Source organism: Pristiophorus japonicus, chromosome 4, assembly GCF_044704955.1.
Source record: "Pristiophorus japonicus isolate sPriJap1 chromosome 4, sPriJap1.hap1, whole genome shotgun sequence".
NCBI classification, from domain to species: Eukaryota; Metazoa; Chordata; class Chondrichthyes; family Pristiophoridae; genus Pristiophorus; species Pristiophorus japonicus.
The window spans coordinates 153,457,523-153,473,210 of record NC_091980.1 but is presented as its reverse complement, the minus strand read 5'-3'; the positions used below and the strand labels follow the sequence as shown (position 1 = coordinate 153,473,210).

The following is a 15,688-nucleotide window of genomic DNA, read 5'->3' as shown; positions in this document are numbered from 1 at the left end:
GTACTGATACTCACACCTGGAGTACTGGGTACAAGCTGGGTACTGATACTCACACATGGAGTACTGGGTACAATCTGGGTATTGATACTCACACCTGGAGTACTGGGTACAATCTGGGTACTGATAATCACACCTGGAGTACTGTGTACAATCTGGTTATTGATACTCACACCTGGAGTACTGGGCACAGTGTGGGTACTGATACTCACAACTGGAGTACTGGGCACAATCTGGGTACTGATACTCACACCTGGAGTTCTGGGTACTGATACTCACACCTGGAGTACTGGGTACAATCTGGATACTGATACTCACACCTGGAGTACTGGGTACAATCTGGGTACTGATACTCACACCTGGAGTACTGGGTTCAATCTGGGTACTGATACTCACACCTGGAGTACTGGGTACAATCTGGGTACTGATACTCACACCTAGAGTACTGGGTACAATCTGGTTACTGATACTCACACCTGGAGTACTGGGTACAATCTGGCTACTGATACTCACACCTGGAGTACTGGGTACAATCTGGGTACTGATACTCACACCTGGAGTACTGGGTACAATCTGGATACTGATACTCACACCTGGAGTACTGGGTACAATCTGGGTACCGATACTCATACCTGGAGTACTGGGTACAATCTGGGTACTGATACTCACACCTGGAGTACTGGGTACAATCTGGGTACTGATACTCACACCTGGAGTACTGGGTACAATCTGGGTACTGATACTCACACCTGGAGTACTGGGCACAATCTGGGTACTGATACTCACACCTGGAGTACTGGGTACAATCTGTGTAGTGATACTCACACCTGGAGTACTGGGCACAATCTGGGTACTGATACTCACACCTGGAGTACTGGGCACAATCTGGGTACTGATACTCACACCTGGAGTACTGGGTACAATCTGGGTGCTGATACTCACACCTGGAGTACTGGGTACAATCTGGGTATTGATACTCACACCTGGAGTACTGGGCACAATCTGAGTACTGATACTCACACCTGGAGTACTGGGTACAATCTGGGTACTAATACTCACACCTGGAGTACTGGGCACAGTGTGGGTACTGATACTCACACCTGGAGTACTGGGTACAATCTGGGTACTGATACTCACACCTGGAGTTCTGGGTACTGATACTCACACCTGGAGTACTGGGTACAATCTGGGTACTGATACTCACACCTGGAGTACTGGGTTCAATCTGGGTACTGATACTCACACCTGGAGTACTGGGTACAATCTGGGTACTGATACTCACACCTGGAGTACTGGGTACAATCTGGGTACTGATACTCACACCTGGAGTACTGGGTACAATCTGGGTACTGATTCTCACACCTGGAGTACTGGGTACAATCTGGGTACTGATACTCACACCTGGAGTACTGGGTACAATCTGGGTACTGATACTCACACCTGGAGTACTGGGTACAATCTGGGTACTGATACTCACACCTGGAGTACTGGGCACAATCTGGGTACTGATACTCACACCTGGAGTACTGGGTACAATCTGTGTAGTGATACTCACACCTGGAGTACTGGGCACAATCTGGGTACTGATACTCACACCTGGAGTACTGGGCACAATCTTGGCACTGATACTCACACCTGGAGTACTGGGTACAATCTGGGTATTGATACTCACACCTGGAGTACTGGGCACAATCTGAGTACTGATACTCACACCTGGAGTACTGGGTACAATCTGGGTACTAATACTCACACCTGGAGTACTGGGCACAGTGTGGGTACTGATACTCACACCTGGAGTACTGGGTACAATCTGGGTACTGATACTCACACCTGGAGTTCTGGGTACTGATACTCACACCTGGAGTACTGGGTACAATCTGGGTACTGATACTCACACCTGGAGTACTGAGTTCAATCTGGGTACTGATACTCACACCTGGAGTACTGGGTACAAGTTGGGTACTGATACTCACACCTGGAGTACTGGGTACAATCTGGTTACTGATACTCACACCTGGAGTACTGGGTACAATCTGGGTACTGATACTCACACCTGGAGTACTGGGTACAATCTGGGTACTGATACTCACACCTGGAGTACTGGGTACAATCTGGGTACTGATTCTCACACCTGGAGTACTGGGTACAATCTGGGTACTGATACTCAAACCTGGAGTACTGGGTACAATCTGGGTACTGATACTCACACCTGGAGTACTGGGTACAATCTGGGTACTGATACTCACACCTGGAGTACTGAGTACAATCTGGGTACTGATACTCACACCTGGAGTACTGGGCACAATCTGGGTACTGATACTCACACCTGGAGTACTGGGTACAATCTGTGTAGTGATAGTCACACCTGGAGTACTGGGCACAATCTGGGTACTGATACTCACACCTGGAGTACTGGGCACAATTTGGGTACTGATACTCACACCTGGAGTACTGGGTACAATCTGGGTGCTGATACTCACACCTGTAGTTCTGGGTTCTGATACTCACACCTGGAGTACCGGGTATAATCTGGGCACTGATACTCACACCTGGAGTACTGGGTACAATCTGGGTACTGATACTCACACCTGGAGTACTGGGTACAATCTGGGCATTGATATCCATACCTGGAGTCGTGGGTACAGGTCTGGGCATGATACCCACACCTGGAGTAGCGGGTACAGGTCTGGGCATTGATATCCACACCTGGAGTAGTGGGTATGGGTCTGGGTACTGATACCCACACCTGGAGTACCGGGTACAGGTCTGGGTACTGATACCCACACCTGGAGTAGTGGGTATGGGTCTGGGTACTGATATCCACACCTGGAGAGTTGGTTGCTGATATCCACAACTGTAGTAGCGGGTACGGGTCTGGGCATTGATACCCACACCTGGAGTACTGAGTATGAGTCTGGGTACTGATACCCACACCTGGAGTAGTGGGTATGGGTCTGGGCATTGACACCCACATCTGGAGTAGCGGGTACGGGTCTGGGCATTGATACCCGCACCTGGAGTACTGGGCACAATCTGGGTATTGATACTCACATCTGGAGTAGAGGGTATGGGTCTGGGTACTGATACCCACACCTGGAGTAGTGGGTATGTGTCTGGGCATTGATACCCACACCTGGAGTAGCGGGTACGGGTCTGGGCATTGATACCCGCACCTGGAGTAGCGGGTACAGGTCTGGGCATTGATACCCACACCTGGAGTAGTGAGTATGGGTCTGGGTACTGATACCCACACCTGGAGTAGTGGGTATGGGTCTGGGCATTGATACCCACACCTGGAATAGCGGGTATGGGTCTGGGCATTGATACCCGCACCTGGAGTAGCGGGTACGGGTCTGGGCATTGATACCCACACCTGGAGTAGCGGGTACAGTTCAGCGTAGGAAAGGGAACCAAACTGATTCCAAGTGTCCGGTATCTGAGCTGTTCAGAGAAGGTGAGGAGCCCGGGGTCAGTAACTGTGGGGAAGAGACGACTCAGGGAGAGATTATTTAAGTTCTCAACATCCTGGAGAGAATAGATGAATTGAACCTGATGATATTTTGGGGATGGTCAGAAACTCGAGGCCCAGGTGATTTGAGCTGATGCTTAGAAGAAGGAAGATGCTCATAGGGATAGGTGGAAGCCATTCAGCCCCTCGATTCAATGAAATCATTTCTAGTCACAGATCTGCATCTCAGTCTCATCTACCCGCTTTGGTTCCATATCCCTTAATACCCATACCGAACAACTATCCAGCAACCTCAATCTTGAAATTTTCAATCGACCCTCAGCGTCAACAGCCTTTTGGGGGGGGAGAGTTCCAGATTCCCACTGCCCTTTGTGTGAAGAAGTGCTTCCTGACATCATCCCTGAATGGCCTGGCTCTAACTTTAAGGTTACACCCCCTTATTCTGGACTCCCACTACCAGGGAAAATAGTTTCTCTGTCAATCCACTATCTGTTGTGTATGCAATAACTCAAAAGACTGAATACTGTAAACTCCTAACAGGTACAACCTGGCTCTGTTTTATTAGGGCCCAAAGTGCACATTACAAGATGGTTGGCCTTTTATACCTGGGCCACACACATGTGCGCACAGCCCAATGACCTCTGACAGTGGCGCCACCTGGTGGCTAGTAAACCCAAACATACATACATGACAATATCAAATCCTTTTAATCATCTTAAACATCTCAAGCAGATCTCCCTTCAACCTAGTCTATGCAACCTGTCCTCACAATTTAACCCTTTAACCCTGGTACCTTTCTGGTGAATCGGCGCTGCTCCCCCTCGCAGGCCGATATATCCTGCCTGAGGTGCGGTGCCCAGAACTGGATGCAGTGCTCCAGACGAACAGTGACCAAGGCAGAACTCTTGCTTCACTCCTTTATTTCCTTTCCTCTAGGAATTTAACAGAGATGCTGCCGAGCTCCTGATGTGGATTGATGAGAAGTACGAGATTGCCTCGGATGAATCATACCGAGACCCCACGAACATCCTCCGCAAACTGAAGCGACATGAGGCCGTGGAGCAGGAAGTGATGGCAAACCAAGTCCGGGTGGAGGACCTGAAGCAGGTGCGTATGGCTACTCCTGTCCAGTTAACAGAGGCTCCCTTAAACCACAGCCCCAGGCCATTGCCAGCCTTTGACTCAGAGACTCCCAGGCAATGCACATTGCAGGTCCTAGCGGACACTCCGAACACCCACCGCTGGGGTCATGTAAGGTGGAGCTTTGTAATGCTGCTTGTAACCTTCCTGTCAGTGAGGCTGCTTCACCATTGTGTGATACTGGGATCATAGGTCAATGGGGTAACTGCACTGTGATACTGAGGTCATAGGTCATTTGGGTAACTGCACCCTGTTACTGAGGTCATAGGTCATTTGGGTAACTGCACCGTGTTACTGAGGTCATAGGTCAGTGGGGTAACTGCACCGTGTTACTGGGGTCATAGGTCACTGGGGTAACTGCACCATGATACTGGGGCCATAGATCAATGGGGTAACTACACCGTGTTACTGGGGTCATAGGTCAATGGGGTAACTGCACCATATGCTACTGAGGTCATAGGTCAGGATAAGAAGTCAGCCATTTAAGACAGAGATGAGAAGGAATTTCTTCACTCGGAGGGTAGTGAATCTTTGGAATTCTCTGCCACAGAGGGCTGTGGATGCTGGCTCTGTATATATTCAAGGCTGAGATTGATAGATTTTTGGACTCTAGGGGAATCGAGGGATATGGGAATTGAGCGGGAAAGTGGCATTGAGTCAAGGATCAGCCATGATCTTATTGAATAGCGGAGCAGGCTCGAGGGGCCATTTGGCTTATTCTTGCCCCTAATTCTTATGTTCTTAGAGGGTTGGTCAAGATAGTGCAGTCGATGTTGTATATATGGATTTTTGGAAAGTGGTTTGTTAAGAAGATGGAAGCCCATAGAATTAAGAGGAAAGTGATGGGTTGGAAAGGCCAGGGGAATGCAGCATCCTTGCCTCCACTTAGTTGCCAGGTTGCCCATGGTCCTAAAATGAAGAAAAATGTGAGGCACGCAGTCTGATTAAAATATTTAAATGAGCGACCCGTCTCCTGAAAGCGGGGATGGTCACACAGCTCCCGCCCCCCCACCTCACTCCATTAAAACCGCAAGTGGGCGGCTTGTTTTGGGATTTTTAACATTTAAACAACCCAGCTGACTCAAACCCCTCCCCCCCCCCCCGTCCCGTGTTTGGGGATTAAAATGCTCAAACTCTCTGGATAGGGCTCAGCTGGATATTGCGGACAATTGTGGGCCCCACACTCCAGGAAAGATGTAAAGGCCTGAGAGAGGGTACAGAGGAGGATGTTACCGGGGATGAGGGGCTGCAGTTATGAGGAGAGGTTGGGGAAGGTTCAGACTGTTCCCCTTGGAACAGAGAAGGGTAAGAGGTGACCTGATAGAGGTTTTCAATATGATGAGAGGGTTTGATAGAGTAGTTTGAGAAAAACTTTTCCCTCGGGTGAGTGGGTCAGTAACCAGCGGTCATAGACATAAAATTATTGGCAAAAGGTCTGGAGGGGACATGAGGAGAAACTTTTTCACTCAGAGAGTTGTGGGGATCGGGAAGGCTGTGCCTGGAACGGTGGCAGGAGCTGATTCCATCAATAATTTTAACAGGAAGTCGGACAGTTTCTTGAGGATGAGGAACTGGCCGGGTTACGGACAGAAAGCAGGGCTGTGGGACTGAGCACGACTGCTCTAAGTGTCGGCACTGACTCGACGGGCCGAATGGCCTCCTTCTGTGCTGCAAGTTTCTTTGATTCTATGATAAGTTGTGTAAAATTGTCTTGTCTGACAGTGATTGAAATGTTTAGGGTTGCGTGTGTTACTGTATCATCAAAGGCAGTCCCTCGGAATCGAGGAAGACTTGTTTCCACTCTTAAAATGAGTCCTTAGGTGGCTGAACAGTCCAATATGAGAACCACAGTCTCTGTCACAGGTGGGACAGATAGTCGTTGAGGGAAGGGGAGGGTGGGACAGGTTTGCCGCACGCTCCTTCCGCTGCCTGCGCTTGATTTCTGCATGCTCTCGGCGATGAGACTCGAGGTGCTCAGCGCCCTCCCGGATGCTCTTCCTCCACTTAGGGCGGTCTTTGGCCAGAGACTCCCAGGTGTCGGTGGGGATGTTATTGTATATGTTTCTATTGTATCTCAGCCATGGTTTGTGTGTTCACTATCAGACAGGAAATAAACTCATCCAGGAGAACCATTACGCCGGGGACAGCATCAAGTCCCGACTGGTGGCATTAAGGGAGAAGTGGACGGAGCTGCACCATAAGATGGTGGAACGCGGGGACAAAATGAGGCAAGCCGGACAACAGGAGCAGCTCATGGAGCTACTGCAGGTGGGCACCTATCCTTCCAGCCGGTGTGAGTGGGGGCATGGGTACCCATGGCCGGTATTGGCCATTGACTCTCGGGGTGAATGTAGCCCATCCAGGCGTTATGACCAGTGAGGAGTTGGCTTCCTTTCATAGAAACATAGAAAATAGGTGCAGAAGTAGGCCATTCGGCCCTTCGAGCCTGCACCACCATTCAATAGGATCATGGCTGATCATTCCCTCAATACCCCTTTCCTGCTTTCTCTCCATACCCTTGATCCCCTTAGCTTTAAGGGCCATATCTAACTCCCTCTTGAATATATCCAATAAACTGACATCAACAATTCTCTGCGGCAGGGAATTCCACAGGTTAACAACTCTCTGAGTGAAGAAGTTTCTCCTCATCTCAGTCCTAAATGGCCTACCCCTTATCCTAAGACTGTGTCCCCTGGTTCTGGACTTCCCCATCATCGGGAACATTCTACCCGCATCTAACCTGTCCCATCCCGTCAGAATCTTATATGTTTCTATGAGATCCCCTCTCATCCTTCTAAACTCCAATGTATAAAGGCCCAGTTGATCCAGTCTCTCCTCAAATGTCAGTCCTGCCATCCCGGGAATCAGTCTGGTGAACCTTCGCTGCACTCCCTCAATAGCAAGAACGTCCTTCCTCAGATTAGGAGACCAAAACTGAACACAATGTTCCAGGTGAGGCCTTACCAAGGCCCTGTACAACTACAGTAAGACCTCCCTGCTCCTATACTCAAATCCCCTAGCTATGAAGGCCAACATACCATTTGTCTTCTTCACCGCCTGCTGTACCTGTATGCCAACTTTCAATGACTGATGACCCATGACACCCAGGTATCGTTGCACCTCCCCTTTTCCTAATCTGCCGCCATTCAGATAATATTCTGTCTTCGCGTTTTTTCCCCCAAAGTGGCTAACCTCATATTTATCCACATTGTACTGCATCTGCCATGCATTTGCCCACTCACTTAACCTGTCCAAGTCACCCTGCAGCCTCCTAGCGTCCCCCTCACAGCTCACACCGCCACCCAGTTTAGTGTCATCTGCAAACTTGGAGATATTACACTCAATTCCTTCATCCAAATCATTGATGTATATTGTAAAGAGCTGGGGTCCCAGCACTGAGCCCTGCGGCACTCCACTAGCCACTGCCTGCCATTCTGAAAATAACCTGTTTATCCCGACTCTCTGCTTCCAGTTCTCTATCCACGTCAATATATTACCCCCAATACCATCTGCTTTGATTTTGCACACCAATCTCTTGTGTGGGACCTTGTCAAAAGCCTTTTGAAAGTCTAAATACACCACGTCCACTGGTTCTCCCTCGTCCACTCTACTAGTTACATCCTCAAAAAATTCCAGAAGATTTGTCAAGCATGATTTCCCTTTCATAAATCCATGCTGACTTGAACCGATCCTGTCACTGCTTTCCAAATGCGCTGCTATTTCATCCTTAATAATTGATTCCAACATTTTCCCCACTACTGATGTCAGGCTAACCGGTCTATAATTACCCGCTTTCTCTCTCCCTCCCTTTTTAAAAAGTGGTGTTACATTAGCTACCCTCTAGTCCATAGGAACTAATCTAGAGTCAATAGACTGTTGGAAAATGATCACCAATACATCCACTATTTCTAGGGCCACTTCCTTAAGTACTCCGGGATGCAGACTATCAGGCCCGAGGCATTTATCGGCCTTCAATACCATCAATTTCCCTAACACAATTTCCCGCCTAATAAGGATTTCCTTCAGTTCCTCCTTCTCACTAGACCCTCGGTCCCCTAGTACTTCTGAAGGTTATTTGTGTCTTCCTTCGTGAAGACAGAACCAAAGTATTTCTTCAATTGATCTGCCATTTCTTTGTTCCCCATTATAAATTCACCTGAATCCGACTGCAAGGGACCTACGTTTCTCCATGTTGCTCCATACAGAAACAGAAGAGCAGTGTTGGAATGTTGCTCATGTCACATTCATTCTGTTACTTACATAGCTGTATATGTGGCCATGGTATTGTGCTTCAGAGTGTGTATTTTTGTTATTGGTTGAGGGATAAATATTGGCCAGAACCCCACTGCTGTTCTTTGAATTGTGCCGTGAGATCTTTTACATCCACCTGAGAATCTCTTCCGAAACACAAACCCTATACCAGTGCAGCGCTCCCTCGGTACTGCCGCTCCAACAGTGCAGTACTCCCTCAGTACTGCCTCTCCGACAGTGCAGCGCTCCCTCGGTACTACACATCCGACAGTGCAGCATTCACTCAGTACTAATTCTCCAATAATGCAGCACTCCCTCACTACCATCCCTCCTATAATGCAGCATTCCCTCAGTACTGCCCCACCGACAGAGAGCAGCATCCCGTAGTACTGCCACACTGGGAGTGTCGGCCTGGATTATGTGCTGAAATCTGTGGAGTGGAACTTGAACCCATGACCGTCTGGCTCAGAGGTGAGAGAGTGACGCACTGAGCCATGTTGACCTGCGCCACCCACTGTGGAAATTCCAAGCAATGGGCTTAAATCAGCCTCGTATACTTTCATGGTCACCATTACTGATACTTTTTTTATTCCAGATTTATTTAATTAACTGAATTAAAATTCCACAGCTGTCATGGTGGGATTTGAACTTGCGTCTCTGGATCATTAACCCAGGCCTGTGGATTACTAGTCCAGTAATATAACCACTATGCTACCATACCTGAGCCAGAAGTTGGGGCTCTGGATGTGCTTAATTCAGCCTGATACCATCCCAGACTGCACTGTTCCTACTGCTTGCTTGGCCAGAGTGAAAATTCAACATCTTAAATTGTGTTGTGAGGTTGGATCGCGTGGGTGATGCAGTGGGAGAGGGGCCATGTATTTGAAGTATCTTGTAAACCAGCTACAAGCAGGAAAGCCCATTCTGTGTTGTGTGGGAGATTGATTGTGCTGCATACTGTGCTGCAGGGTCTGACCAACTCTATTCCCTATGATTCAGGGTTTGACTGTGGTTCTATTTCCTGACGCACTCTGTCTTTCTGTCTATTCTTCTAGGATGCCAAAGCAAAGCTTGAATGGATTGAGAAGATACTCCAGAACAACGACACGGGCCATGACCTGCGGTCCAGCAGACTGCTGCTGAAGGAGCACAAGTGGCTGGAGGGCGATATGCGTGAACTGGCAGAGAAAATGAACGGCATTGTAAACCGTGCCAGGAAGGTGGCAACAGACCACTTTGACTCGCAGAGGATACTGGAACAGACTCATAAACATCTGAAATGGTGAGACTGGTGCTTGGCTTGGCTGCGGGGGAGGGCAGAGGGAGAGTGGAGTGGAAGGGGGAGGCTGGTGCCTGGCCTGGGGGGAGTGGAGGGGGAGACTGGTGCTTGGCCTGGGGGTGGAGTGGAATAGGAGACTGAGGAGAGAAATGCTGAGAGACTTTTTCATTGAAGGAATAGGCCACGCAGGCATATTCTGAAAGCTCATAGAGACCAAGAACCTGACCTTAGAGGCAGCAGCACTGGTTGCACAGACATCTTGGTAGGGGAAGAAGAAACGAGGTTGATTTACAATGCAGGTACGACAACTAACGAAATATCGGAACAAGAAGTTCACAGCACTTAACAAGCTGCTACCGCCACAAACAGACAAAACCGGGAGAACAGGCTCTCGACAGCAGGCAGAAGTCATCAAGGGCCACAGGAACGGCCGTTCACACCTCATCAACCCACAATGCGAGCAATCAACTACAAACTGAGAGAAGCTCAAGAGAGATCAGCCAGACGCAGCTCATTCTTTGGGAACACTTTGAACAATGGAACCGGTCTGTGCTGGAGGTGTGGGGGTGGGCACTCGTCAAGAGGATGTCGATTTCAGCAGGCTGTTTGCAGAAATTGTGAATATACAGAGCATTTGGCCTGCATGTGCAAAAAAACGGCAACTCAGCTGGTATACGAATCGGATGGGTCGGAAAGCGGACCAGAAGATGGTGGGGACAGTACCCGGGACACCGATGTACAGCGGGTCAACACGATCAATGGCCACTGCTCCTACAACAGGACGCCTCCGATAATGATGAGGGTCCTACTCAACGGGATACCTGTCAACATGGAGCTGGATACAGGAGCGAGTCAATCTCTCATGGGCGCTCAACAATTTGAACAACTGTGGCCACATAAAAGAGACAGACCAAAACTCACAAGGGTCGACACCAAACTAAGGACCGATACCAAAGAAATCGTACCAGTCCTCGGCAGCGCCATGCTCTCTGTCACACACAAAGGGACAGTGAACCGACTTCCCCTGTGGATTGTCCCCGGAGACCCCGCAGCACTGCTGGGGAGAAGCTGGCTGGCAAAACTAAACTGGAAATGAGATGATGTCCATGCCATGTCATTAGAGGAACGGACCTCCTGCTCAACAGTTATAAAGCGATTTGAACATCTCTTTCAGCCAGGTGTGGGCACTTTCAAAGGGGCCAAAGTCAAAATCTGCATCACACAGGATGCTAGACCGGTCCACCACAAGGCCAGAGCTGTACCCTATGTGATGAGGGAAAAGATTGAACACTGCGGAAAGGCATTATATCACCTGTGTAATTTAGCGACTGGGCAAGTCTCATCGTCCCAGTCATGAAGCCTGATGGATCCGTACGAATCTGTGGAGACTACAAATCTACCATAAACAGAGTCTCCCTACAGGACCAGTACCCGCTGCCCAAGCGGAGGACCTATTTGCCACATTGGCTGGAGGTAGACTTTTCTCAAAATTAGACTTCACATCTGCGTATATGACGCAAGAATTGATCGAAGAATCCAAGCTACTCACCACCATCAACACACATCGAGGCCTTTTCATGTACAATCGATGCCCATTCGGCATCAGGTCGGCAGCTGCCATATTCCAGCGCAACATGGAGAGTCTGCTCAAGTCCATCCCGGGGACGGTTGTATTTCAAGACGACATACTTATCACGGGCAGGGACACCGACTCCCATCTCCGTAATTTGGAGGAAGTACTAAAGCAGTTGGATCGGGTAGGCCTAAGAGTCAAGAAATCCAAGTGCCTGTTTCTCGCACCCGAGGTTGAATTTTTGGGCAGAAGGATTGCCGCTGATGGAATCCGCCCAACAGAGTCCAAAACAGAAGCAATTCACCTGCCACCCAGGCCGTGGAATGTCTCAGAACTGCGCGCCTTTCTCGGGCTACTCAATTACTTTGGGAACTTTATGCAGAACTTAAGCATGCTGCTGGAGCCTCTCCACGTGCTACTCAGGAAGGGGTGCGATTGGTTTTGGGAGGACGCCCAGGAACGCACCTTCAATAAGGCATGCAACCTTCTGTGTTCCAACAGTGTTTTGACTTTCTTTGACCCAGGTAAAAAGCTAGTTCTCACATGCGATGTGTCAGCGTATGGGATCGGGTGCGTTTTGCAACATGTCAATAGTGCGGGCAAATTACAACCCATAGCTTATGCCTCCAGATCACTTTCGCGGGCGGAGCGCGGGTGCGGAATGGTAGAGAAGGAGGCGCTCGCGTGCGTGTACCGTGTCAAAAAGATGCACCAATACCTTTTCGGGGCCAAGTTCGCGTTAGAAACCGACCACAAGCCCCTATCCGAGAGCAAGGCAATAAACGGCAACGCCTCGGCGCGAATTCAACGGTGGGCACTCATGCTGGCGTCCTACGACTACACAATAAGGCACAGACCAGGCACAGACAACTGTGCCGACGCGCTCAGCAGGCTACCCCTGGCGACCACGGAAGGGTCTGAAGAACAGGACTGTGAGATAGTCATGGCAATCAATGCCTTTGAGTCCACAGGTTCGCCCATGACGGCTCGCCAAATCAGAGCCTGGACGGCCAGCGACCCCACGTTATCCTTAGTAAAAAGATGTGTCCTAACCGGTGACTGGGCAGAGGCTCGCGATGCCTGCCCCGAGGAATTAAAACCCTTTCACAGGCGCATGCATGAGCTATCACTACAAGCAGACTGCCTGATGTGGGGCAGCCGAGTAGTCATGCCTCTGCGAGGCAGAGAGGCATTTGTCCGGGAGCTCCACCGCGAGCACCCAGGGATCGTTCTCATGAAGGCCATAGCCAGATCCCACGTCTGGTGGCCTGGTATTGACGCGGACTTGGAGCTCTGCGTCCGAAGGTGCACCATTTGTGCCCAACTCAGCAATGCACCCAGGGAGGCTCCATTGAGCCCCTGGCCCTGGCCTACCAAACCGTGGTCGCGGGTGCACGTAGACCATGCGGGCCCATTCATGGGCAAAATGTTCCTCGTATTGTAGATGCATTTTCAAAGTGAATCGAATGCACTATTTTAAACTTGAGCACAACCTCCACCACTGTGAAGAGCCTTGCAACCATGTTTGCAACACATGGAATCCCTGACATATTGGTCAGTGACAATGGTCCGTGCTTCACCAACGCAGAATTCCAAGACTCTATTATTGATCACGGCATAAATCACGTCAAGACGGCACCGTTCAAGCCGGCCTCCAATGGCCAGGCGGAGAGAGCAGTGCAAATCATTAAACAAGGCATGCTTAAAATCCAAGGTCCCACGCTGCAGGGTCACCTGTCGCGACTACTGCTGGCATACAGATCTCGTCCGCACTCACTGACTGGGATCCCCCCCGTGCAACTGTTGATGTAAAGGACTTTAAAAACAAGGCTCTCATTAATCCTCCCAGACATGCACGAAATCGTTGAGGCAACGCGCCGCAAGCTGACTGAGTACCATGACAGAAATTCGAGGGGGGAGATGGAATGAGATAGGGGATAAAGCGTTTGTACTAAACTATGGCAGGGGTCCCAAATGGCTTGCAGGGACAGTAACGGGCAAGGAAGGAAACAGGCTACTGGTAGTACAAATGAACAATGGCAAAACCTGCCGGAGGCATGTAGACCAAGTCAAAAGCAGATTTACCAACATCACTGCGGAACCAGAGGCACACTACAATGTGGAACTCGCACCACACCTGGTGGACAGACAGAGGGAACAACCTGAGGAAAGGGCAATCCCAACAGACAGCCCAGGCGAGTCAACAACAATCACACCAATCGAAACAGACAGCCCAGGCAAGATACCAGCAACCACACCCAAAGAAAAACAGACACCAAGGCAAACAACTGAACCACAACTCAGACGCTCCACACGAGAGCGTAAACCACCTGAGAGACTGAACCTATAAAGACAATAAGACCTTGGGGGAGGTTGATATCATGTATCTTATATCATTATATATAACTGTATCCTAACATGCTATACATGACTGTAATAAGATATGACCTGTAACCACCAGCATACCTTACCAGGGGTGCACTTGCAAGAGACAGGTATATAAGGACAGGTCTCAGGCAAGTGCAGCATTCCAGAGCTGTGAAATAAAGGTGCAGGTCCAGAGTGACCTTGACTTCACTACATGCCTCGTGTGAATCTGTACTGAGGGGACAGGACTTTATAGTTAGTGTGGTAGAGCAGAGCACTGGGGGAGCAATCACTGATGGCTGGCATCGACAGACTTCCTGTTGAGATTAACTGGCCAAGGTCTGGAAGGTGTAACATTGGGAAATGACTTCCTACACCTTCCCAACACCAACACCTCCAGCCACTGACGGACAGTCCGTTTCCTGCTTGATATCCTACTCCTGTCTGAAATTCCGACTGTCGTTAAATGAAGTGCCGCTGGTTTTGAACAGTAGATGTGGATTCTGCTCCAACGTTGGATGGGCCTTCGCCCTGGGTCAAAGGATCAATTGTTTCAAAGTTCAATGACTATTCCCTCTCTATCCCTGCCGCCCCACCCCCCACCACAGGTTTGAATCTCTCCAGACCCCCCTGGAACAGAGAAAGAAAGTTCTGGAAGCGACGGTGGCTCTGTACGAGTTCTACCACTACAGTGACCTGGAGCTGAAGTGGGTGGCTGAGCGCACCCCAAGTGCCACGTCGAACAACTATGGCAAGTCTCTGGACACGGCACAGAGCCTGCTGCAGAAGCAGAAGGTAGGGCTCGTTCCTCTGTTAGTCTGGCCCCGCTCCCGGCAGGCGCTGCTCCTGAGTCCAGTACCTCGGGCAAGTTTGGATATTCTTGCAGACCGGGGTCTAGGCTCTGGAACCCACCCGGTGTTCGGGGGTTGGTGGACTTCTAATGCTCGGGTCCTGCAGCTGTTGGGTTGCACACCTCTGGTGGCATTCCTCAAAAATTAAAGTTCAAACACAGCTGGAGACTAACATGGGGCACAGTATTGTGCTGTATGATTGAGTGCTGGGATGGAGGGGTCGGTTCAGTATTGTGCTATATGATTGGACACTGGGATGGAAAGGTCGGTACAGTATTGTGCTGTAAGATTGGGTGCTGGGATGGAGGGGTCGGAACAGTATTGTGCTGTATGACTGGACACTGGGGTGGGAAGGTCGGTACTGTATTGTGCTATATGATTGGGTCTTGGAATGGAGGAGTCAGTATAAGAACATGAGATATAGGAGCGGGAGTCGGCCATTTGGCTCCTCGAGCTTGCTCCGCCATTTAATAAGATCATGGCTGATCTGATCTTGGCCTCAACTCCACTTTCCTGCACTATCCTCATAACCCTTGATTCCCTTCATAGCCAAATGTCTATCGATCTCTGTCTTGAATATACTCAACGACTGAGCTTCCACAGCTCTCTGGGGTAGAGAATTCCAAAGAATTCTCTTCATTTCAGTCCTAAATGGCTAACCCCTTATTCTGAGACTGTGACCCCTAGTTCAAGCCCTGTAAGAATTTTGTGTGTTTCAATGAGATCACCTCTCATTCTTCGAAACTCTAGACAACATAGGC

At 49.6% G+C, this 15,688-nt stretch overlaps 1 protein-coding gene across 1 annotated transcript in view; it reads left to right on the top strand.

Annotated features, from left to right (window-relative positions):
- The window catches only part of sptbn5 (spectrin, beta, non-erythrocytic 5), a 635,480-nt gene that overhangs the window by 195,089 nt on the left and 424,703 nt on the right, over positions 1 to 15,688 (top strand). The window contains exons 23-26 of the mRNA XM_070878655.1: positions 4,403 to 4,573; positions 6,710 to 6,874; positions 9,913 to 10,139; positions 14,685 to 14,871. Of these exons, the coding sequence (XP_070734756.1) occupies positions 4,403 to 4,573; positions 6,710 to 6,874; positions 9,913 to 10,139; positions 14,685 to 14,871 (750 nt within the window). The remainder of the gene's footprint in view (positions 1 to 4,402; positions 4,574 to 6,709; positions 6,875 to 9,912; positions 10,140 to 14,684; positions 14,872 to 15,688) is intronic.